Here is a 26859-nt window from a genome sequence, read left to right as displayed (position 1 = left end):
GAGTAAAATATAAAAAGCTACCTCTATAAAGTCACCACTGGTACAGCCACCATTATTGTTTTGTATCTGAAACTCTTGTTCGAAGTGAGCAGCAATTGTAAATCCTTTTGTAACCACAACATGCCAGGTACAACTTAGATCTGGTGAGTAGTTTTCTGGATAATGGGGTGAAGTGATAACTCCTCTATCTGCATGTAAATAGCCACCACAGCCTGATAAAAATAGGATATAATTAGAACAGCAAAATATGACATAGCTCCACTTTTTAGTTAAAGGGACAGTCTACACCTTAGTCATCTTAAAGTCTTACCTTATATTAAGATGCAAATAGCCTCCTACACTCCTTTCTATATCATGCAGCAGGAACGGTAAAAACAATATTTTAAAATCAATATATTTTATGGCCCTTTAAACTGGCTGCCAAGCTCCGCCGACTGATGACATAACGATCTGGGCTGCATCTAGTTACTCAGCTGAAAACAGTCTGTTGAATCCAACTAATGAGCCTTTTGTTATTGGATGCCATATGCAGCCCAGATTGTGATGTCATCAGTGGGCTGAGTTTGGTAGCCATTTCAAAGGGGCCAAAAACAATATTCATTTTAAAATATATTTTTTTTACCATTCCTGCTGCATGAGAAAGGGTGCAGGAGGCTATGTGCAGCTTAATCTAAGGTAAGACTTTAAGATGACTAAGGTTTACACTGTCCCTTTAACAGGACAAAAACAATTACAGAGAAACTGGAAAATATTTGCTTACTGGAGAGGCTTTGCTTTCTTATTGAAGCTATTACTACAAAATGGATATAACAAATTATGCTTACCTGATAATTTTCTTTTCTTCCGATGGAAAGAGTCCACAGCTGCATTCATTACTTTTGGTGAAAAGAAGCTGGCCACCAGGAGGAGGCAAAGACACCGCAGCCAAATGCTTAAATACTCCTCCCACTTCCCTCATCCAGTCATTCTGCCGAGGAACAAGGAACAGTAGAAGAAATATCTGGGTGAAAAGTTGCCAGAAGAATAAAAAACAAAGATGCCCCACATAAAAAAGACAGATGGGGAGCTGTGGACTCTTTCCATCGGATGAAAAGAAAATGATCAGGTAAGCATAATTTATGTTTTTCTTCCTAAATGGAAAGAGTCCACAGCTGCATTCATTACTTTTGGGAAAACAATACCCAAGCTAAAGAGGACACTGAATGCCAAAATTGGAGGGTACAATAGATGGCCCATTCTGAGGGCACCAGGCCTGAAAACCACTACCCAACAAAAAAAAAACCTGCTTCGTCCGAAGCTGAGAAAAACAGAAAGGGAAAAGGCCCCAAGGACACTGACCAGCCTATATCCCGGAAGCCTAGGTAGAGACCGCAACATCAACACAACTGAGCCAACAGTCCTCCGGGAGACACCATCGCCCAACAGTCGGTCCCCCACCACACACCCTTTACTAGCGAAAGGGACCCCCGCTGAAACTTCCAAAGGAATAAGGCAAGGAAGAACCAAATGGGAACCGAAAGGTTACCACAAACTCCATAAAAGGAAAAACCCCTAATCAAACGAAGCTCGCAAGACTTTAAAGGGTCCTGACAACAAGGGGAGGCAACGCCCAATCCAAATAGAAACCACAAGGTTCAGAACCGGTAGCAAAACAGATAGAAAGCTCTCCCAACATCCTGCAAAGGATTGGAACAGCTAGCTAGCACTCGGTCAAGTTGTAGCTGGTTTCAAAGAGCAACCTTTCACTTGCCAGGCAGCAAGTCAACCAGCGCCTAGGAACAACTAAAAACAGAGACCAAACATCATCCAAACTCAGAACCCTGAGGAGTTCTGGCAAAATTACATGTAGCAGACCCAGACGAGGTAAACACCTGAGTCAAGAACATGCAGCCATCCTCAGGATGACACCGAAGAAATGCTTGCTAGAAGTGGCTACCAAAAGGTAGAGTGCTAAGCCTCCATTACAGAAGGCACACTTTAGGCAACCGAAACTGCCAGACCTACACACAGGTCTCGAAAGTAAAAGGAGAGCCCAGAACCTCAACGAGGACCATGAAGCTCAGGACCTACCTCCAGCCGGGCCAGCCCAAGCATCGGCAGGTCTAAAACCCCAGGCTCAAACAACGAGTGGAAAAAATGACACATCCATTATAATAGTGCTAGGGTGCCAACATGAAATACCACATGGAGACCTAGAGGTCTAGCTAAAGGCCTAACATAGACTTAAGGCAGAGCCAGCAACTTTCCAAATGGACAGAATAACCCAGAGAGTGTACCTTTCTCCGAAATAGGTTAACCCGTCTGTCCTAACCTACTGAAGCCAGGAGAAGCCCTAAGATAGGGACTGCACTTCCGAAAGTTGAATATAAGCCCCTCCCAAGACAAAGAGGGGTGAATAACTCATCCACCGGAAGAGCCAGAGTGAGGAGAGGTCCGAGCCCCGCAAATAAACAAGAACCCAGAAACTGAAATCCCCCATCTAATATAAAACCAGACCCCCAGGGAGATACCATAAAATGTCCAAAGTAAAATGGACAATGAGAAAAACTTGCAAGTCCCGACCAGAAGACAAGACCACCCCTTGCAAGAGTCCAACGCTCCAAGGAGCTAAGGAAGCAAAGACAGAAACAAGGTCACTAGAGCCCTAGGCAACCAAGATACCTCGAGGACAAAGTCCCCGAACAAAGGCTAGCCTCCACATCACCCCCAAAAATTAGAGGAGAAGAAAAGAAGGATGCGGAGCATCCCCCACCTCCGGGGAAGAAACCCTAAACAGAGCTCAAGGAGACCACACTGCCCGTGTCCCTAAAAAGGAACCAACTCCCAAAGGGAACCAGGTCCCCCTAAGGAACCAGAGGAACGGATGCAATCTGCAAGGTCTCAAGAAAAAGACCACAGCAGAGCCTCTTCCAGAGCCTCAGAAGACCAAACCACTTAAACAGCAGTAAGGAGGTGCTAAGCCCCCAATCCTCCCCAGAGAGGAAAGAAATCTAGGTCCAGAGGAAATCGGAGCAAAGAGAGTGAAGCAGTAGAACTCCACTGACCCAGTCACCAGATTGAATGCAGCTGGGGTTATAACTGTCAAATTGGCTAAATCCTCCCTCAGAGGGGAAGGTAAAACAGACAAACCTAAGACTAATGTGTCCCTTAACAAGCATTCAAAGAAGCAAACAGAGAGAATTGATCCCAGAAGTTCCCGAAGGAAACACATAATTGAAATTAAAAGACATTCTAACCGGATAAAAGAAAATATAAGGCAACCCGTAGGTTAACGCCCAGGAAGAATACAGGCATACCACAGGACCAGCCAAACTGGGAAAGATCTCAATAAGCAGACAATTTGGAAATTACGTCATCCCCTCATGTCTAATGAGGTGAGCCATTCGAAGTAGAATACTGCGAATTCCCGTATCCATTAAGGATAGGATCCTCTAATAACTCAAAAACGTGTCTGAGTAAACGCGCTATTCTGTAACGAAAGGCACACAGCTACACCCACAGGGAACTGTATAGGCCCACCCAAGGTCGGGATGAGCACAAACGCAAATAAACGTCTGGACTTTGCAGATGCATATATGCCAAAAATATGTGTGTAAGTGAAAGCGATATGCAACCTCCGGGGGGAACAAGCCACCCTGTAAGGAGGGATAAACATAATCTGGGTTAGCTGCATGTGTAGTAGTAGGGAGCGGTAGGGAACTCACCTCTTGGAGGACAGAACCCCCAGAGGCGGATGGCTCAGCAGACCCCTGATTCCCAGAGCCCGAGGAACAGGGCGCTCTAATACGGCTTATCGAACATAACTGATTGATCTGTGTCAACGGGCCAATTCGCATTCTTCACAAGTCGAAGAATCTGAATCTGAAATTTGAACAGTCTCAGCATCAGAATCCTCCATAACTAGATAGAGAATATAATAATATGGACTAAGAAAAAACTTAAACGGCACCTGACACCCACAATGGCTGGGGCACTCACCACCTCCTAGAACCAGACACAAGCAGACTCTATTTTTTCAGTTGCCACACGGTCAGGAAAGCGGAAATGGAAGACCAGAAAATAAACACATCCAGTCAGAAGATGAACCATACAGTCCAAAAAATGCGTGCCCAACCATAAGGTCACGTCACTTCCAAAGGCCTTTATGTTCTAAGCCAAGAGCCCAGTTAACACTACACATAAACAGATTGAATCACATAATAAACATGATTAAAAAAAAAACCCCTCGGGAGATATTGACCCTCGATTCCAAGATACCAAAGGAGCCTCACTGAGGCCCTATAAATATACTTTATACATCCCGCAAGATAGTTCCTTACGAGAAACATTAATAAGTTACTGTACATTCTGCTGAAGTAAAATGAAACAATCTTACCGGAATCCATGTCGTGGAACAGGAACACGGCCCTTCAAGTGTGACGAATAGTAGCAGTGCCTCCACCATGGACTTCAGAGAAGAAAGCAGGAAGCAAGGCAAAGTTCGACAACCCTGATTGCTTGTGGAGCTGTTAATATGAATCAGGATGGTTTTGCAGAAAGACTCTCCCTGCATCTCCGGACTCTAACTTTCATCCAGGCCCTCACTGTAAGACTGATAGGATTACTTAAAACTCCCGTCCCATGTCGAAGAGTACTACCCTCCATAAGTGACAAAACAAACTTCTGACACTTTTTTGCCAACCTCCGGGGACGAAAGGCAAAGAAGGACTGGGGGATGAGGGAAGTGGGAGGAGTATTTAAGCCTTTGGCTGTTTTTTTTTTTTACTCCTCCTGGTGGCTAGGTTCTTTTTCCCAAAAGTAATGAATGCAGCTGTGGACTCTTTCCATTTATGAAGAAAATCATAGATACACATACTTTTATGATAAGATGCATTAAAGCCTCCTCCGGAGCTGGATCCATCTGATGAAAATCGAATGAACATATTGTCTCCAGAAGATCTGATTGGTCCTGGGGCCTCTCTACCACAGACAGTAGCAAGTTCAGGAGAGTTGTTATTATCTCCTATAAAATACAATGATACAGAGTATTAATAGACTGTATTATAAGATATTTGTATTATTACAGCTATAACAATTGTTAGCCAGTTTACTTAAGCAGTCATCAAAAGAAAGTAAGGAGATCAAGTACAAATCTTGTAGAAAGGTAAATATCGAAGCATTTATCATGTTGCACAATTTTTGGACTTGCTTTCCGCAAGCTCATCTTTTTTCTTAGATCTATTCTGAAATAAATGGACCACTTTACAATTTATTTATCTTTGCACATAGGTAAACATGAGTAATATAAAGCAGAAGTCCTGTTATTTATAAAGTATATTATAAAACACATTGGAGTTGTTGATAAAAGGCCCAAAACACTGGGAGTCCAAATGTTTATGACCTGATTTCCGTGCTTTCAACTAAATCATTAGTAACCAATTTATCTCACACAGACAATAAGCTTCCTTTCACTACCTCCCAAAAGTGGAAAAAGGTGAAAGTACAAACCTTTTTTTAAAAAAAATAGTTACAGCAATTGCTTTTGTCAGCCAGAGCTAACTTTTCAATCTGTTTTCATAACCTTTCTGTAATTCCCTAGCTTGTCTGCCTTCTATTGCAAACGTCATCAGGGCAGCAAGTGCATTTCAATAAAGCTAAAGTAGTAGCACACACTATACAATTAAAGTGATGGTAAATCTGAGCATGTAAAAAACACGCTAGGATTTACCATCACTAAAAATAAAGTGGACTTTCAGTGATCACTTTGTAAAGAAAGGGTGCTAAAGTCACCCTTTCTGTGCCGCGGGTATTCACTAAAGTTAGCAACTACAGCCGCCCACTGCACAGCGCTCTTCTCTCAATGAGGTGACGTTTCCACCTCTAAACCAATAGCTGTGCTAGTCCTCTGACAGTGTTAAGTAGGCTAGCATGGCTATTGGTTTAGAGGTGGAAATATCACCTCATTGGTAAAGAACGTTGTACCGTGGGCAGCCGGAGGCACTAACTTTATTGAGGAGCGGCGGCACAAAAAAGGTGAGTTTAGCACCCTTTTTTAACTAAATGATCACTGAAAGTCACCTTTATTTTTAGTGGTGGTAAATCCTAGCGGTTTTTAAATGCTCAGATTTACCATCACTTTAAGGGCCAGTTCACAAGCGAAAAAGAGTAGATCACTATTGCATTTATTTTTTCTTCTGCCCCCTGAATCCCCCTCACCCCCAACAAATTTGCCTCATATATTTCTTACAAACAGATACCAGAGACTGTGGATTAATATTGGTAGGACTGACAAGGTTTCTTACCGTCTCTTATTACAAGTTTGTCGTAATTACAAGAACCATGTGTTTCTATATCTACTGCAAGGATATTTAATTCCACTGTTGATTCTGGAGCTTTGATGACCCAGGTACAGTCCAAGTATGCAGGATAATTATTTGGCCATCCTGGAGAAAAGAAAAATGCTGGAACTTCTCCTGTTCTTAAAATACCACCACATGCACCTAAAATAAGATTTAAGATATGATAAAATTAGTAATAATATGACTGTTTTTATATAATTACATTAAGTTATTTGTTATATGACTTTATAGTTAAAGGGACAGTCTAGTCCAAAACAAACTTTCATTATTCAGATAGGGCATGTCATTTTAAACAATTTTCCAATTTACTTCTATCACCAATTTTGCTTTGTTCTCTTGGTATTCTTAGTTGAAAGCTAAATCTAGGAGGTTCGTATGCTAATTTCTAAGCCTTTGAAGGCCGTCTCTTAGTTCAGGGCATTTTGACAGTTTTTCACCACTAGAGGGTGTTAGTTCATGTGTTTCATATAGATAACACTGTGCTCATGCATGTGGAGTTCATATGAGCCAGCACTGATTGGCTACAATGCAAGTCTTTCAAAAGAACTGAATAAGGGGGCAGTTTGCAGAGGCTTAGATAAAAGATAATCGCAGAGGTAAAAAGTGTATTAATATAACTTTGTTAGTTATGCAACACTAGAGAATGGGTAATAAAGGGATTATCTATCTTTTAAAACAATAAAAATTATGGTGTATAATGTCCCTTTAAAGCTCAAATATATGAAGATGTCAATTATCTAATGCAAGGGAAAGGAAACTGTCTGCACTCAGCTTTAAACAAGACTAAAAAAGCTGTTTATTTAATACAGCATATAAAATATCATTATGGAGAGCAATAACCAGAATCAGATTCTGATTCATTTCATGCTAATACAATAAATAAGTTATAGATAATCAGAAATTGATTATTTAAAGGTAATTCTGCATTATTATGCTCTAAATCATGGCTTATTTTAATATGCCTCTAAAAAGGGCTCAATATACTAAAAAGCGTATGCTGCTTTTGAGCCCTTGTGGGGCACATTCTCACATATGAGCCTACTTTCCGCAATGAAGGGGGTTGTAATAAGTTATTATGGGGTTGTGATAGAGGGATCCTCAAGTCAAGGGGGGAATATTTACAGATAAGGTAGTTAAACATAAGGGATTGTATTTAGGATAATGGCAATAGTGGGTTGGTCAGTGATTTCATCTATTTATGGTGGATGGATGTCACAGTTAGACTTATCTGCAGTGGGCAGGGACTGGAATATCAACAGTTGGTTATTTGGGGTGTTGGTGGTTATCGCTAATGGGCTGCACAACATGATGATGATAGTCTTAGGATTTAAAGAAAGTAATGGCCATTGGTATAACTGGGGAGTCACCACTGTGCTTGAACGACTCAAGTTTTGAGTGGCTTGAGCATGATGGCAGAACCACTTCTATGGATGAAAATGGGACTATTATACTAGTAATACTAGCATTAATTATTGAATCTCAAAGGATCTAGGCTTAAGTTTTTTGTACGCTAGAATTAAATCAGTTTTTTTTATTTTACATCAATAATTCTAACAAATACATATCAAAATATTTATACCTGGAGCTATTGTAGGTAGTGGACCAGTAGATGTCTCAATCGCAGTCCATTCTAGTAAAAAGCCTTTCTTGTTGACAGATCTATCACTTGAGAACTGGACTGTCATCACATTACCAGAAGAGAACAGGGAAGGAGGTGTGGCGACTCCACAATATGTGCCAATAATATGAAAGTGTGTGTCAGGGCCATCATAAATCTTTATAAGACAGAGGACACAATGCATAATGGAACAGCTAGAGTGAGTTTATTATCACCAAAATTCAACAATAATAATTTATTAACCGAACATCAAAATACAACAAGAATTCTGCCTACTCTTTGTGCTGCAAAATGACTAAACATAAAGACAGGATTCCCTTTTCATGCATGGCTTGGAAAGGGAGGGATACAGTTAGGGTTGCCACCTGTTCCTTAAAATACAGAACACTTATAAGTTACACATGTTGCAGGGTGTGCAGGGAGGAATATGGATAGTGCTATCCAGAAACACAATACATGTTCCTCCCTGCACACCCTGCAGCATGTGTAACTCATAAGTGTCCAGGAAAACATGGCTGATGTGGCAACCCTAGATACAGTCAAGCTTGCAATCTACAAGAATTGTACTCCAAAGTTTAAAAAAGGAGATTTTCTAGATGAATGAGAAGGAAGATGGTATACTTGGGTATAGGTTATGCACAAACACTTACACTTAGAATTCGGTTGAGAAGACAATACAATCATTGGTCTTAATGCAACTTTAGGTATTGAAAATTATCAATATTCCAATATATTTTGCCATGATGTAATCATATTTTAATTTAACAATACTTGTTTAAAAAAAGAGGAGCAGATGATAGTACCGGAGAGATAGAACAATAAGAAATGGAAACAGTGGGGACAAAATAAGATGGAAGAGAAAAGAGGAGTAAGTACAAAGAGGCTAATATACTAGAAAAGATTAATACATTCAACATTATTTAGATGACCTAGATGGTATAAAAGTAAGAATACTGAAGAGTAAGGAATATTTACCATTTCCTAGCAATCTACAAATGTAATCTTAATAGTTACTAATCTTCAACTTACATGTAATTTATCATACAAACACCTAGCATGGTCTTCAATGTCAATCTCAAGAATTCTGGCTTCAATAATCTGAGATGAATCCACATTAATTTTCCAAATGTAGTTGGAACGATCTGGATAATTCCTTGGCCATAGTGGAGAGGAGATTTGTCCATGTGTTCCAAAAAAAGTATTCCCATATACTATCAGAAATATAAACAGATTATTCTCAAACATATGTACAGCAATTCTTATTGAAAAGTATGTAAATATTCTATCCTTGACCAAGGGAAATCATTTTTATTCATGCTTTGAGAAAAAAAGAAATGCCAAAGTCGAGTGTGTAGTAACCTCTACATGTCTTATAGCACTGGTGTGTTTAATCACTCACATAATAGATTTATTTGGGGCATGCAGTAAAATTAATGTCAGATAACAATTCAACGCTAACCAGATGGAATGCGAAAAACAATCAGTAGTGGAGTTTTTCATTTAGTTCTATTCTATACTATTTAATGGAAACTTAAAGGGACAGTCTAAACGTAAGTCATCTTATCTTAAATTAAGCTGTGAATATACTATTGCACTCTTTCTATATCATGCAGCAGTAATAGTAAAAAATGTTATTTTAAAGTGAATATTGTTCCTGGTCACTTTGAAATGGCTGTCAAGCTCTGCCCACTGATGACATCACAATCTGGGCTGCATCTATGCATTCTGCTGAATAGCAGTGACCAGAAACAATATTCATTTTAAAATAACTTTTTTACTGTTAATGCTGCATGATATAGAAAAGGGGACAGACTGATATCTGCAGCTTAATCTAAAGTAAGACTTTAAGATGTCTAAGGCATAGATTGTCCCTTTAAGTCTAATATACTTCACACATACATACATACAGTATATACAGGCATAATTTGGAGATATTGCGGGTTCGGTTCCAGACCACCCCAATAAAGCGAATATAGCAATAAAGTGAGTCAAACTAATTGTTTTATTTCACAGTGCATATTAAAGTTATATTTACACTATACTGTGGTCTATTAAGTGTGCAATAGCATTATGTCTAAAAAAAACAATGTACATACCTTAATTAACAAATACGTTATTGCTAAGAAATACTAACCATCATCTGAGCCTTCAGTGAGTCATAATCTTTATGCTGGTGGTGTATATATGTATATATGTGTGTATATGTGTATTTATATGTGTATACAGGGTTGCCACAAACCTTCAATTTGTAAAAAGAGCAATATCTGTGAAGCACAATAAAGTGAAAAAAATAAATAAAATGAGGTATGCCTGTATGTGTATATATATATATACATCTTTTTATATGGACGGGGTTAAAGTCCCTGAAACGTCACCTTATGGTTTAATAAAGAATATTGATTCTTATGCTCTAAAGACCCGGTGAGTGCTCTCTTTTTTCTGGATTTATGTTTGCTCTTGGATGCACCCCGGGCAGCTGGTAGATTGGTTAAGTGAGTGCAGAGTTCTCCGTGGACTGGTCTAACTGGCATTTTGTGGGCAGGACCATGACAGAAGGGATTGGGTCAGGTATGCTGTGGGGAAGACCAGGCAGGTCAGGCATATAGTGGGCAGGCTGGGCAGAGGTGGGGGATCCTGCACAGATTGTTGATAGCTAGACAAAGGATGACTAGTGCCCACCCGCCTTTGGATGACACTATGCCAGATTCTTCAAAACAAACCCAATATTTACTTCACACATCACACAACATCAACTCTTATTGTGTCTTCAAACACATTTTGAGGTATTAAAAAAGTGGTATTCTAATGGAAAGTGTACATTTTGTTTTATTATTCATGAGACCTCATGGTATTTACTACTATAATATCATAATGAAACATACAGCAGTGAAAATAGTTACACGGCTATTTAATTCAATAAACTGCAAATAATTATTTTAGAATTAAATATGCAGTAAATATAAACTAATGTTTTATCTTTGCCTAATCAGCATTTACAAAACTACATTATAATTGTCCACAATTACACATGGTTACTTACAGTGTGAAAATGTGGCCCTAAACCCAGAGCCACTGACATCACTATTAGTGACAAATTTAATCCACAGGATGTGACCAATGATGGAAGTGATATTGCTTGGCAAGGTATTTCCACAGAAGCGTCCCTTCAAAGCACCAGTTTCATTGTCTTCCCTGATTTCAAGGTAGTCATGTGAACAGTTGCTACTTTCTTGAAGTGAGAATGTTCTGTGCGACAGTGAAAAGAGCAGTCTGGTTAAAAACATCAAATGCATGCTACTGATAATGCAAATTGCGTTACTTTAAGATGTAAGGTGTGAGCCTCTTATTGACTTGATTCTCCCATGGTATTTTATTGACTGGGGGATCCCAAAGTCATTTGTGTGGGAGTCACTGTGTGTGTGTATATGACTTTGGTGTGACTGATTGTATGTGTCTGTCTATTTGATTCTGTATGTGTATGTCTGTGTGTGTGTGTGTATGTGGTTAGGATTACTGTGGACTTGTAATAAATAGAAGGTATACATTTTTTAACCAAAACCACTTAGTGAAAGCTGCAAACTAAAACTAAGTAACCTGCCACAAAGGTATGCAATAATCCTCAAACTATAAGTCCCCAAACTGCATTAAACCTAACTACACCACTCTACTACTGCAAGCAAACGCTCTACTCCCAGACCCTCCCACCATAAATTAACTCTAAAAATTGAAATTCCCCAACTTCATTAATCCATAACTAACTAGTTCCCCAACACTATATTACCCCCTAACTACTATATCCCAGCACGACCACAAGTTAATTTACCCCTAATGTATGTCCCCTGTATTACCCTCCTAACCCCCAGACCCTCATTGCAAAATAACTGTAACCACAACTTCAACCATTGCAAGTTATACAACACTGGATCCACCCACTGTAATTAACCCTCTAGTTTGGAAGCCTATAATAAAGCAGCACTTACAGTGCTTTCACCCTATCATTAACCTCTTCTTCACTGGGTCGGTCGCTATAAAATGTAATCTATTAATCTAAAACATAATTTTCCACTACCACGTTAACCCCTACAGCAGTTCCCATAATAATCCTGATAGGATAAGTAACCATCTCGCAATTAAATCTCCCACCTCATTCCTTAAAACACTAGAAAGGTCTGGGAGATTGGTGGTTAATGTAGTATGGGTGGTGCAGTATGGGTTCACTTGCTCTGGATTCTTCTGTTGTTGGGTTTAATTTACAGTGGATAACAGTGGGGTTAGGGTTAAAGCAGTGGGAAAGTGATGGTTAAGGTTACATTTGCAGTAGGTGGTCTGTGATAGGGTCCAGGAGCTAGAAGGCTAAGTGTGTTTAGTATAAATGTAATAGAGGAGGTTATAGTAAAGGAAGTACAGTATAGTAAGGGGGTGGTTTTGGTCAGGGTTACTGTGGCAATGGAGGTTCTGCTAATATTTTTTTACATAAAGAGGAGCTTTTATAGTTGCTGGTGCTGTTAGCAGTACCTTACAGGTGCTCATTATGTTTTTTGGAAAGGAGCTTTAATTTGCAGAGACACTTTATTATCATTATTAGTTTTATTAGGGTGAGATTAATTGTTGTGAGGAGGGGGTAAAATTAGAAAGGAAGAGATTAAGGAACAGATTACAAGTGGAGCAGTATTTAATGCTCCTGCTCGAGTGCTAACTCCACTAGAATTAAGCTTTTTGCATAAGTCTGGTTTTTGCTTCTTCTCTATTTCTCTCTCTCTCTCAATCTCTCTCTCTCTCTCTTTCTTTATATATATATATACTGTATGTCTGTAAATATAAATATATATATATATATATATATATATAAAATATACTGTATATACAGTATATATACAGTATATATACAGTATATATATATATATATATATATATATATATATATATCCTTCTCTCTCTTTACTACCACTTGCTTACTTTCACTCTCCTCTCTTTTTCTCTCCCTTTCACTTTCTCTCACCCTCGTGTTGCTAGTTATATGTTCCCGGCTGCATTCTGTGCATCTCTGTCTATTCTGCTCTCTATCTGGTTCCATTTCTTGTGGATTCTGAGTGGCTCTCTATTTTTCTTATTGTGCACCTCTCTATAATGCTGTCTTCATATATTTTCCACTGAAAAAGACAATGCATGTCTACTGCTCTGAGAGATTTGTGGAATTGTGAATCAAAAGATTTTTTTTTATAATTACATATTGGATAATTACAAATATTAGGATCGATTCCCTTATAAGAGCCTTTTTGTATAAGGTTCTAGTAAGTGTAGCAAACACAAAACCAAGCAAATTGAGTTAAGAAAGACATTAATTTTCTACTGAGAAAAGAAAATGTAAATATAAATTCTACATTTAAACATTAAACTATATTTGTAATCTTTAAATATTTATAAAGTTAACAAAATGGATCTCAAGTACTGAGTTTCTTTTCCAAGTTTTGTTTTATGTTAAACCAGTTGTTTAGTTTTCCTGCCAGACACGGTACTTCCTTCCTCTAAGGTCATTAAGACCAGAACAATATGTAGATAGAGATGGAATTACATGAAAGACAGCAGGAGACGGTTGCCTGGAGAGCTGAGAATGCTCCAAACACATTCAATATTTGCTGGATAATCTTCTGGGTAGCCAGGACTGTTGAAGGCTCCTGTTTCCATGTGTAAGGTACCTCCGCATGCTGAAACGTCAGATTACAGTTTATCATATAGCTAAACAAGCAGAATAAAGCCATAATATTAGTCACTTGTAATGAAAATAAGTCACAAATAAACTGAAGAAATAGACTTTTCATTCAAAAGACAATAGCTGTTTAGTGAATTATTGTATTCATGAGTAACTGACAGACAATATGACCTCATATCTCTACTGAAGTTTACATGGTAAACCACTAGGACATATCCAAAGAAATTGAGTTAATTTGATAGCAAGAGAAATGGCTAAAATGTAATAGAGGCACATTGACACATTCTTACATCATTATGGTCACATATAGGCATTTTCCAGACATTTATATTTTTTAAAATTGACTTTTATTAATTTATTCTATAGGAGTCCCACATATAAAAGGACAAGGTTTCAAGCCCTTGCTTTTAAGCTTGGGCCCCTTATGGAATAAATTAATACAAGTTCCTTTTATATATAATAATTCTGTATGATATCTAGATGCATGAACTTAAGTGCTTTTTACATTCATTGGTTGTTTTATAGACATTGTGCCTAAGACATATATGTATAGTCTTTCACAATTGTATTCTTAACTTCATTGTATTTTATTTAATCTTATGCATGGATAAGGTCATAATTATAAAAGTATTGTATCTAAAAATTAGACTATTTCTAATCTATTAAACACATCGGTTACTAAAGTAATATTTGCCTCTGTAGTGTGCCATGTATTTCTATATTTGCAAACGTTTACTTGTTTTCATACAATATATGCATAAAACTAAATGAAACATTTGGGCCTAATAAATACTTACACTGGGAATAACCAGTAACATGAATTCTATCAGACTTTCCATGCACCTTAATTTCTGTTCTGCTCTTGATCATGTAAATTGAGTTAACAAAATGCCAATGCTAAATTATTTTAAATCTTTTAAATTTTGAGTGTAATGACCAGTTAATTTACAATAAATTATATGTGTATTTACAAGACAAAATGACTTTAATTTCCAAAATGATGTGAAGAAATATATTAATCATAATACTAAAAAGCAATTTAAACAGATAATACACATTAAAGGGATACTAAACCCATTTTTTTTTTATTTAATGATTCAAATTAAACATGCAATTTTAAAAAAATTTAAGCACCCTGGGTAGCACTTGCTGATTGGTGGCTACCGCTACGCTGGTGCTAAACCAAAGATGGTCCGGCTCCTAAGCTTACATTCCTGCTTTTCAAATAACGATACCAAGAGAATGAAGACAAATTGATAATAGGAGTAAATTAGAAAGTTGCTTAAAATTGTATGTTCTATCTAAATCATAAAAGAAAAAAATTGGGTTTTGTATCCATTTAAGCTTGACCATTGTTAATCTGAAATGAACACTCATCTTAAGAGCTCTAATACTGAACTTGTGAAATTTTTTGAATATGACCAACATAATAAAATGTATTATTCTAATACAAAAGCTAAGCCTAATGAGATATTCTCAGAAACAAAACAAACACAACAATGATGCTTACACAGGGAAAGCAGGTGATAAATATTCTACAAGATCAAATTCAAGGTACAATTTAATATAGCCCATACTTATGCCAACAGGATTATGATTATTCAAAGCAATATTCTAAGGAGATATATTGCCCCCACCAAATAAATTATTTAATTGATTTCCTCTACAGTTAATTTTTTTTTTTTTTTAAAATGTTGACAAATACCAAGATTTATAACTTAAACTTAATGTTTTTGTTGTTATTTTATTAGTAGATTTATGTATAATATAAGGGGCTACAGTACCAGCCAATACTATTCAAGGGGGTCTATTTATCAAGCTCCGAACGGAGCTTGATGCCCTGTGTTTCTGGCGAGCCTTCAGTAGACATGTGCGGTTCGTTTCGGATTAATTCGGAAATTCGGTAAATTCGGAGATTCGGATCGATTCGGATTTCCGAATTAAGATACTTCCGAATCTACCGAATGAATCCGAAATAGCTGCCGTATCTCCGAATAAATCCGAATTAGCTCGTTAAGATTCGGCATTTCCCCATAGGAAACAATGGGAGTTTCGGCTGAAAAAAAACTAACACTGCAGCCCCATTGTTTCCTATGGGGAAACACTAAGTCTGCACCTAACACCCTAACATGTACCCCGAGTCTCTAAACACCTCTAATCTAACACTTATTAACCCCTAATCTGCTGCCTCCGCTATCGCTGACACCTGCATTATTTTATTAACCCCTAATCTGCCGACCGAATATCGCCGCCGCCTACATTATAACTATTAACCCCTAATCTGCTGTGCCTAACACCGCCGACCCCTACATTATAGTTATTAACCCCTAATCTGCCTCCCCCCAACGTCGCCGCAATCTAACTACAAGTATTAACCCCTAATCTGCCGACCCGATATCGCCGCCGCCTAAATTATAACTATTAACCCCTAATCTGCTGTCCCTAACACCGCCGACCCCTACATTATAGTTATTAACCCCTAATCTGCCCCCCCCAACGTCGCCGCAATCTAACTACAAGTATTAACCCCTAATCTGCCGACCCGATATCGCCGCCGCCTACATTATAACTATTAACCCCTAATCTGCTGTCCCTAACACCGCCGACCCCTACATTATAGTTATTAACCCCTAATCTGCCTCCCCCCAACGTCGCCGCAATCTAACTACAAGTATTAACCCCTAATCTGCCGACCCGATATCGCCACCGCCTACATTATAACTATTAACCCCTAATCTGCTGTCCCTAACACCGCCGACCCCTACATTATAGTTATTAACCCCTAATCTGCCTCCCCCCAACGTCGCCACAATCTAACTACAAGTATTAACCCCTAATCTGCCGACCCGATATCGCCGCCGCCTACATTATAGCTATTAACCCCTAATCTGCTGTCCCTAACACCGCCGACCCCTACATTATAGTTATTAACCCCTAATCTGCCTCCCCCCAACGTCGCCACAATCTAACTACAAGTATTAACCCCTAATCTGCCGACCGCAAATCGCCGCCACTATAATAAATGTATTAACCCCTAAACCGCCGCACTCCCGCCTCGCAAACACTATAATACATTTTATTAACCCCTAATCTGCCCTCCCTAACATCGCCGCCACCTACCTACAATTATTAACCCCTAATCTCCCGCCCCCATCGTCGCCGCTACTATAATAAGGTTATTAACCCCTAAACCTAAGTCTAACCCTAACACTAACACCCCCTAACTTAAATATAATTTAAATAAAACGAAATAAGTTTACTATAGTTAAATAAATGAATCCTATTTAAAACTAAATACTTACCTGTAAAATAAACCCTAAGATAGCTGCAATATAACTAATAGTTACATTGTAGCTATTTTAGCATTTATTTTTATTTTACAGGCAACTTTGTATTTATTTTAACTAGGTACAATAGTTATTAAATAGTTAATAACTATTTAATAACTACCTAGCTAAAATAAATACAAATTTACCTGTAAAATAAATCCTAACCTAAGTTACACTAACACCTAACACTACACTATCATTAAATTAACTAAATAAATGAATCATAATTAAAACTAAATACTTACCTGTAAAATAAACCCTAATATAGCTGCAATATAACTAATAGTTACATTGTAGCTATTTTAGCATTTATATTTATTTTACAGGCAACTTTGTATTTATTTTAACTAGGTACAAAAGCTATTAAATAGTTATTGACTGTTTAATAGCTACCTAGTTAAAATAATTACAAAATTACCTGTAAAATAAATCCTAACCTAAGTTACAATTAAACCTAACACTACACTGTCATTAAATAAATTAACTACAAGTACCTACAATTATCTACAATTAAATAAACTAAAGTACAAAACCCCCCACTAAATTACAAAAAAAACCAAACACTAAATTACAAAAAATAAAAAAATATTACAAGAATTTTAAACTAATTACACCTAATCTAAGCCCCCTAATAAAATAACAAAGCCCCCCAAAATAAAAAAAAATGCCCTACAGTATACTAAATTACAAAAGTTAACAGCTCTATTACCTTACCAGCCCTGAACAGGGCCCTTTGTGGGGCATGCCCCAAAGAAAACAGCTCTTTTGCCTGTAAAAAAAAAACACAATCCCCCCCCCACATTACAACCCACCACCCACATACCCCTACTCTAACCCAAACCCCCCTTAAATAAACCTAACACTACCCCCCTGAAGATCTCCCTACCTTGAGTCGTGTTCACCCAGCCGGGCCGAAGTCTTCATCCGATGGGGCAGAAGAGGACATCCAGACCGGCAGAAGTCTTCATCCAAGCGGGGCAAGAAGAGGTCTTCCATCCATCATACAAGTACCAAAATACAAACAAACACTAAATTACCAAAAATAATAAAATATTACAATAATTTTAAACTAATTACACCTAATCTAAGCCCCCTACTAGCTATTAATATAGCTTCAATATAACTAATAGTTACATTGTAGCTATTTTAGGATTTATATGTATTTTACAGGCAACTTTGTATTTATTTTAACTAGGTACAATAGTTATTAAATAGTTAATAACTATTTAATAACTACCTAGCTAAAATAAATACAAATTTACCTGTAAAATAAATCATAACCTAAGTTACAATTACACCTAACACTACACTATCATTAAATTAACTAAATAAATGAATCCTATATAAAACTAAAGACTTACCTGTAAAATAAACCCTAATATAGCTGCAATATAACTAATAGTTACATTGTAGCTATTTTAGCATTTATATTTATTATACAGGCAACTTTGTATTCATTTTAACTAGGTTCAATAGCTATTAAATAGATATTGACTATTTAATAGCTACCTAGTTAAATAATTACAAAATTACCTGTAAAATAAATCCTAACCTAAGTTACAATTAAACCTAACACTACACTATCATTAAATAAATTAACTACAAGTACCTACAATTAAATACAATTAAAAAAACTAAACTAAAGTACAAACCCCCCCCCACTAAATTACAAAAAATAAAAAAATATTACAAGAATTTTAAACTAATTACACCTAATCTAAGCCCCCTAATAAAATAACAAAGCCCCCCAAAATAAAAAAAATGCCCTAACCTATACTAAATTACAAAAGTTAACAGCTCTATTACCTTACCAGCCCTGAACAGGGCCCTTTGCGGGGCATGCCCCAAAGAAAACAGCTCTTTTGCCTGTAAAAAAAAAACACAATCCCCCCCCCACATTACAACCCACCACCCACATACCCCTACTCTAACCCAAACCCCCCTTAAATAAACCTAACACTACCCCCCTGAAGATCTCCCTACCTTGAGTCGTGTTCACCCAGCCGGACCGAAGTCTTCATCCGATGGGGCAGAAGAGGACATCCAGACCGGCAGAAGTCTTCATCCAAGCGGGGCAAGAAGAGGTCTTCCATCCATCAGAAAAGTACAAAAAAACAAACAAACACTAAATTAGCAAAAATAATAAAATATTACAATAATTTTAAACTAATTACACCTAATCTAAGCCCCCTACTAGCTATTAATATAGCTACAATATAACTAATAGTTACATTGTAGCTATTTTAGGATTTATATTTATTTTACAGGCAACTTTGTATTTATTTTAACTAGGTACAATAGCTATTAAATAGTTAATAACTACCTAGCTAAAATAAATACAAATTTACCTGTAAAATAAACCCTAACCTAAGTTACAATTACACCTAACACTACACTGTCATTAAATTAACTAAATAAATTAATCCTATATAAAACTAAATACTTACCTGTAAAATAAACCCTAATATAGCTACAATATAACTAATAGTTACATTGTAGCTATTTTAGCATTTATATTTATTTTACAGGCAACTTTGTATTTATTTTAACTAGGTACAATAGCTATTAAATAGTTATTGACTAATTAATAGCTACCTAGTTAAAATAATTACAAAATTACCTGTAAAATAAATCCTAACCTAAGTTACTATTAAACCTAACACTACACTATCATTAAATAAATTAACTACAAGTACCTACAATTAAATACAATGAAATAAACTAAACTAAAGTACAAAAAAAACAAACACTAAATTACAAAAAAAAAAAAAATTACAAGAATTTTAAACTAATTACACCTAATCTAAGCCCCCTAATAAAATAACAAAGCCCCCCAAAATAAAAAAATGCCCTACCCTATACTAAATTACAAAAGTAATCAGCTCTATTACCTTACCAGCCCTTAAAAGGGCCTTTTGCGGGGCATGCCCCAAAGAAAACAGCTCTTTTGCCTGTAAAAAAAAACACAATACCCCCCCCCACATTACAACCCACCACCCACATACCCCTACTCTAACCCAAACCCCCCTTAAATAAACCTAACACTACCCCCCTGAAGATCTCTCTACCGTATCTTCACCCAGCGGGCCGAAGTCTTCATCCGATCGGGCAGAAGAGGACATCCAGACCGGCAGAAGTCTTCATCCAAGCGGGGCAAGAAGAGGTCTTCCATCCATCAGAAGTCTTGATCCAGGCGGCATCTTCTCTGTTCATCCATCCGGAGCGGAGCGGCAGCATCCTGAAGACATCCCACGCAGAGCATCCTCTTCTTTCTTGATCCGACGACTAGGTGACTGTACCTTTAAGTGACGTCATCCAAGATGGCGTCCCTTGAATTCCGATTGGCTGATAGGATTCTATCAGCCAATCGGAATTAAGGTAGGAAAAATCTGATTGGCTGATTTAATCAGCCAATCAGATTCAAGTTCAATCCGATTGGCTGATGGAATCAGCCAATCAGATTGACCTCGCATTCTATTGGCTGTTCCGATCAGCCAATAGAATGCGAGCTCAATCTGATTGGCTGATTGGATCAGCCAATCGGATTGAACTTGAATCTGATTGGCTGATTGAATCAGCCAATCAGATTTTTCCTACCTTAATTCCGATTGGCTGATAGAATCCTATCAGCCAATCGGAATTCAAGGGACGCCATCTTGGATGACGTCACTTAAAGGTACAGTCACCTAGTCGTCGGATCAAGAAAGAAGAGGATGCTCTGCGTGGGATGTCTTCAGGATGCTGCCGCTCCGCTCCGGATGGATGAACAGAGAAGATGCCGCCTGGATCAAGACTTCTGATGGATGGAAGACCTCTTCTTGCCCCGCTTGGATGAAGACTTCTGCCGGTCTGGATGTCCTCTTCTGCCCCATCGGATGAAGACTTCGGCCCGCTGGGTGAAGATACGGTAGAGAGAGATCTTCAGGGGGGTAGTGTTAGGTTTATTTAAGGGGGGTTTGGGTTAGAGTAGGGGTATGTGGGTGGTGGGTTGTAATGTGGGGGGGGGTATTGTGGTTTTTTTTACAGGCAAAAGAGCTGTTTTCTTTGGGGCATGCCCCCGCAAAAGGCCATTTTAAGGGCTGGTAAGGTAATAGAGCTGATTACTTTTGTAATTTAGTATAGGGTAGGGCATTTTTTTATTTTGGGGGGCTTTGTTATTTTATTAGGGGGCTTAGATTAGGTGTAATTAGTTTAAAATTCTTGTAATTTTTTTTATTTTTTGTAATTTAGTGTTTGTTTTTTTTGTACTTTAGTTTAGTTTATTTCATTGTATTTAATTGTAGGTACTTGTAGTTAATTTATTTAATGATAGTGTAGTGTTAGGTTTAATAGTAACTTAGGTTAGGATTTATTTTACAGGTAATTTTGTAATTATTTTAACTAGGTAGCTATTAAACAGTAAATATCTATTTAATAGCTATTGTACCTAGTTAAAATAAATACAACGTTGCCTGTAAAATAAATATAAATGCTAAAATAGCTACAATGTAACTATTAGTTATATTGTAGCTATATTAGGGTTTATTTTACAGGTAAGTATTTAGTTTTATATAGGATTAATTTATTTAGTTAATTTAATGACAGTGTAGTGTTAGGTGTAATTGTAACTTAGGTTAGGGTTTATTTTACAGGTAAATTTGTATTTATTTTAGCTAGGTAGTTATTAACTATTTAATAGCTATTGTACCTAGTTAAAATAAATACAAAGTTGCCTGTAAAATAAATATAAATCCTAAAATAGCTACAATGTAACTATTAGTTATATTGAAGCTATATTAATAGCTAGTAGGGGGCTTAGATTAGGTGTAATTAGTTTAAAATTATTGTAATATTTTATTATTTTTGCTAATTTAGTGTTTGTTTGTTTTTTTGTACTTTTCTGATGGATGGAAGACCTCTTCTTGCCCCGCTTGGATGAAGACTTCTGCCGGTCTGGATGTCCTCTTCTGCCCCATCGGATGAAGACTTCGGCCCGGCTGGGTGAACACGACTCAAGGTAGGGAGATCTTCAGGGGGGTAGTGTTAGGTTTATTTAAGGGGGGTTTGGGTTAGAGTAGGGGTATGTGGGTGGTGGGTTGTAATGTGTGGGGGGGGGGGTATTGTGTTTTTTTTTACAGGCAAAAGAGCTGTTTTCTTTGGGGCATGCCCCGCAAAAGGCCCTGTTCAGGGCTGGTAAGGTAATAGAGCTGTTAACTTTTGTAATTTAGTATAGGGTAGGGCATTTTTTTTTATTTTGGGGGGCTTTGTTATTTTATTAGGGGGCTTAGATTAGGTGTAATTAGTTTAAAATTCTTGTAATATTTTTTTATTTTTTGTAATTTAGTGGGGGGGTTTTTGTACTTTAGTTTAGTTTTTTAATTGTATTTAATTGTAGGTACTTGTAGTTAATTTATTTAATGATAGTGTAGTGTTAGGTTTAATTGTAACTTAGGTTAGGATTTATTTTACAGGTAATTTTGTAATTATTTTAACTAGGTAGCTATTAAACAGTAAATATCTATTTAATAGCTATTGTACCTAGTTAAAATAAATACAAAGTTGCCTGTACAATAAATATAAATGCTAAAATAGCTACAATGTAACTATTAGTTATATTGCAGCTACATTAGGGTTTATTTTACAGGTAAGTCTTTAGTTTTATATAGGATTCATTTATTTAGTTAATTTAATGATAGTGTAGTGTTAGGTGTAATTGTAACTTAGGTTATGATTTATTTTACAGGTAAATTTGTATTTATTTTAGCTAGGTAGTTATTAAATAGTTATTAACTATTTAATAGCTATTGTACCTAGTTAAAATAAATACAAAGTTGCCTGTAAAATAAATATAAATCCTAAAATAGCTACAATGTAACTATTAGTTATATTGTAGCTATATTAATAGCTAGTAGGGGGCTTAGATTAGGTGTAATTAGTTTAAAATTATTGTAATATTTTATTATTTTTTGTAATTTAGTGTTTGTTTGTATTTTGGTACTTGTATGATGGATGGAAGACCTCTTCTTGCCCAGCTTGGATGAAGACTTCTGCCGGTCTGGATGTCCTCTTCTGCCCCATCGGATGAAGACTTCGGCCCGGCTGGGTGAACACGACTCAAGGTAGGGAGATCTTCAGGGGGGTAGTGTTAGGTTTATTTAAGGGGGGTTTGGGTTAGAGTAGGGGTATGTGGGTGGTGGGTTGTAATGTGGGGGGGGGATTGTGTTTTTTTTTTTACAGGCAAAAGAGCTGTTTTCTTTGGGGCATGCCCCGCAAAGGGCCCTGTTCAGGGCTGGTAAGGTAATAGAGCTGTTAACTTTTGTAATTTAGTATAGGGTAGGGCATTTTTTTTATTTTGGGGGGCTTTGTTATTTTATTAGGGGGCTTAGATTAGGTGTAATTAGTTTAAAATTCTTGTAATATTTTTTTATTTTTTGTAATTTAGTGTTTGTTTGTTTTTTGTAATTTAGTGGGGGGGTTTTGTACTTTAGTTTATTTAATTGTAGATAATTGTAGGTACTTGTAGTTAATTTATTTAATGACAGTGTAGTGTTAGGTTTAATTGTAACTTAGGTTAGGATTTATTTTACAGGTAATTTTGTAATTATTTTAACTAGGTAGCTATTAATTAGTCAATAACTATTTAATAGCTTTTGTACCTAGTTAAAATAAATACAAAGTTGCCTGTAAAATAAATATAAATGCTAAAATAGCTACAATGTAACTATTAGTTATATTGCAGCTATATTAGGGTTTATTTTACAGGTAAGTATTTTGTTTTAAATATGATTAATTTATTTAGTTAATTTAATGATAGTGTAGTGTTAGGTGTTAGTGTAACTTAGGTTAGGATTTATTTTACAGGTAAATTTGTATTTATTTTAGCTAGGTAGTTATTAAATAGTTATTAACTATTTAATAACTATTGTACCTAGTTAAAATAAATACAAAGTTGCCTGTAAAATAAAAATAAATGCTAAAATAGCTACAATGTAACTATTAGTTATATTGCAGCTATCTTAGGGTTTATTTTACAGGTAAGTCTTTAGTTTTAAATAGGATTCATTTATTTAACTATAGTAAACTTATTTCGTTTTATTTAAATTATATTTAAGTTAGGGGGTGTTAGTGTTAGGGTTAGATTTAGGTTTAGGGGTTAATAACCTTATTATAGTAGCGGCGACGATGGGGGCGGGAGATTAGGGGTTAATAATTGTAGGTAGGTGGCGGCGATGTTAGGGAGGGCAGATTAGGGGTTAATAAAATGTATTATAGTGTTTGCGAGGCGGGAGTGCGGCGGTTTAGGGGTTAATACATTTATTATAGTGGCGGCGATTTGCGGTCGGCAGATTAGGGGTTAATACTTGTAGTTAGATTGTGGCGACGTTGGGGGGAGGCAGATTAGGGGTTAATAACTATAATGTAGGGGTCGGCGGTGTTAGGGACAGCAGATTAGGGGTTAATAGTTATAATGTAGGCGGCGGCGATATCGGGTCGGCAGATTAGGGGTTAATACTTGTAGTTAGATTGCGGCGACGTTGGGGGAGGCAGATTAGGGGTTAATAACTATAATGTAGGGGTCGGCGGTGTTAGGGACAGCAGATTAGGGGTTAATAGCTATAATGTAGGCGGCGGCGATATCCGATCGGCAGATTAGGGGTTAAATAATGTTATTATAGGGTTTGCAATGTGGGGGGGCCTCGGTTTAGTGGTTCATAGGTAGTTTATGGGTGTTAGTGACTTAGTGTACTAAATGGGTGTTAGTGTACTAAAAACATACCGAATTTCGGAACGGAATAGAACCGAATTCAGCCGAATCCGAATAAATCCGAAACGAATTTATTCGGATCCGAATAAATCCGAAACGAATTTATTCAAATTTTACCGAATCAGATTCGATCCGAAACGAAATTCGAAAAGTCCGAATCGATACGAACCGAAAACGAACCGAATTTTTTAGCGGTGCACATGTCTAGCCTTCAGGCACGCCAAAAACACAAGTTATAAAGCAGCGGTCTAAAGACCGCTACTCCATAACCTGTCCGCCTGCTCTGAGGAGGCGGACAGACATCGCCGAAAATCAACCCGATCCAATATGATCAGGTTGATTGACACCCCCTGTTGGCAGCCGATTGGCCGCGAATCTGCAGGGGGCGGCGTTGCACCAGCAGTTCACAAAAACTGCTGGTGCAATGATAAATACAGACAGGATACGCTGTTGGCATTTATCGATTTGCAGCAGACATGGTTCGCTATAGTGGATCATGTCCGTCCGCACAATGATAAATGGACCCCTAAGACTGGAAGTATCTTGTATCTGAAATAGTGTTTATTAGAGGATCAGAGTCAGCAATGATTCAGTCATATTCCATGTGACTCTTCTATACTTTACCTCTGTTTCTGCTACAATAACAGAGTTAAACGTCATGGCAGACATCCAATATATTTTGAGTAGAATTAGGAACTATTAGTTAAAACTTACATGAAAGATTTATGTAGGCTTTACCATAATTCATATTATTTATATCAAAATCTATATCCGTCTCTCAACAAGTGGCAGACCTTGTTTTAAGGAATATCTTTGTTATTACATTGTTATAGCAAAATAGTTTTTTAGTATCTCTCCCACAAGTATGAAATGAGGATTCATAAGAAAATTCATGGACCTATAAGGAAGGTGTTAAAAGGCCTCTGCTTATGCCTTTAAGTGCAAGTTTATTCTTACTGAAGTCCTGGCGTTTTTGGGTCTGACCTGATTTCCTGGTCTTGATCCCTGCTTACATTCAGGTGTACTCTCCAAGCCTCATCCTTGCCTCTACCCTGAATTGTGAACTGATTTATAGACATGTGCACAGTGAAAAAAATAGATTTGGTTCGTTTTGGACCAATTCTGATTTTTTTTAATTTCTTTTTGGTTCGATTCAAATTCGGATACATTCGAATGTATTCGTTTCGGATTCATTCGGCTTCAAATAAATTTGGATGTATTCTTTTCGGATTTGATTTGTAAATTCGGAAGTTCGGTATGTGTTATGTTGATTCAGATGGTTCCAAGTTACACAAACGGAATTATTTCACTGTTCTATCTCACTAAATCTCACTAAATTTAATTTTTATACTGAATTGTGATTAGTCCATGGCTATTTGAATGTAACAAATAAATCCAAACTAATTCAGATTTATTCGTTACAAATGCATTCGGATTAGTTTAGATTAGTTGCTAGGGTAATTTGGAAATTCAAATGGATTCAAATCTCTGAATTTGGCGAATTTGGAACAAAACGAAATGCACATGTCTACTGATTTACTCCTTGTTGACTTTTGGAACAGAACTTTTGACTATACTTATGCCTACTCCTTCTGAGGTCCTCTTTTCAAAGTTAGGCACAGAAAATACAAAAACAATCTCAGATAGATTCAAAAAAGCCTTTGTTGCTATAGGGGCAATTTATTAAAACAGTTAAAACAACACTGGCAGTGTTGTTTTTACTGTTTTAATAAATTACCCCTAAAGCAACAACGTTTTTTTTTTAATCTGTCTAAGAAATATGAAAAAATATTTTTTTATATCATAGTGTATCTAGGCATTGTAATGCTAAACATGGGGGTGATCTCAAATATTTCAGCATTATTCCCATTGAACATGTTTCTCCATCTCACAGATATAATAGATTCACAAGGTTGCGCCAGAGGGAGACCTTCTGGATTTATTAATTGAACACTCTTCACCCTTATGGACTAAATCTCAACATAGATTTAGCCGCTTTTTAATTTAAATTCACTATAATAGTTATGATGAATGTTTAGTATTTATTATGGGAACCAATGGCAACACTTATTATATGTATGTTTATCATTATTCATTTCTTTCACTAATTTAGTTAAAAT

General features: G+C 36.9%; 1 protein-coding gene across 1 annotated transcript in view; it reads right to left on the bottom strand.

Moving 5' to 3' along the window:
• Positions 1-26859, bottom strand: part of CUBN (cubilin) — a 749121-nt gene that overhangs the window by 236974 nt on the left and 485288 nt on the right. The window contains exons 36-42 of the mRNA XM_053713984.1: positions 13529-13661; positions 10997-11202; positions 8986-9167; positions 7918-8113; positions 6282-6479; positions 4856-5002; positions 22-212 (exon numbers count right to left, since the gene is read on the bottom strand). Coding sequence (XP_053569959.1) covers positions 22-212; positions 4856-5002; positions 6282-6479; positions 7918-8113; positions 8986-9167; positions 10997-11202; positions 13529-13661 — 1253 coding nt within the window. The remainder of the gene's footprint in view (positions 1-21; positions 213-4855; positions 5003-6281; positions 6480-7917; positions 8114-8985; positions 9168-10996; positions 11203-13528; positions 13662-26859) is intronic.

Source organism: Bombina bombina, chromosome 5, assembly GCF_027579735.1.
Source record: "Bombina bombina isolate aBomBom1 chromosome 5, aBomBom1.pri, whole genome shotgun sequence".
NCBI lineage: Eukaryota > Metazoa > Chordata > Amphibia > Anura > Bombinatoridae > Bombina > Bombina bombina.
This window is presented reverse-complemented; position numbering and strand designations above follow the sequence as displayed.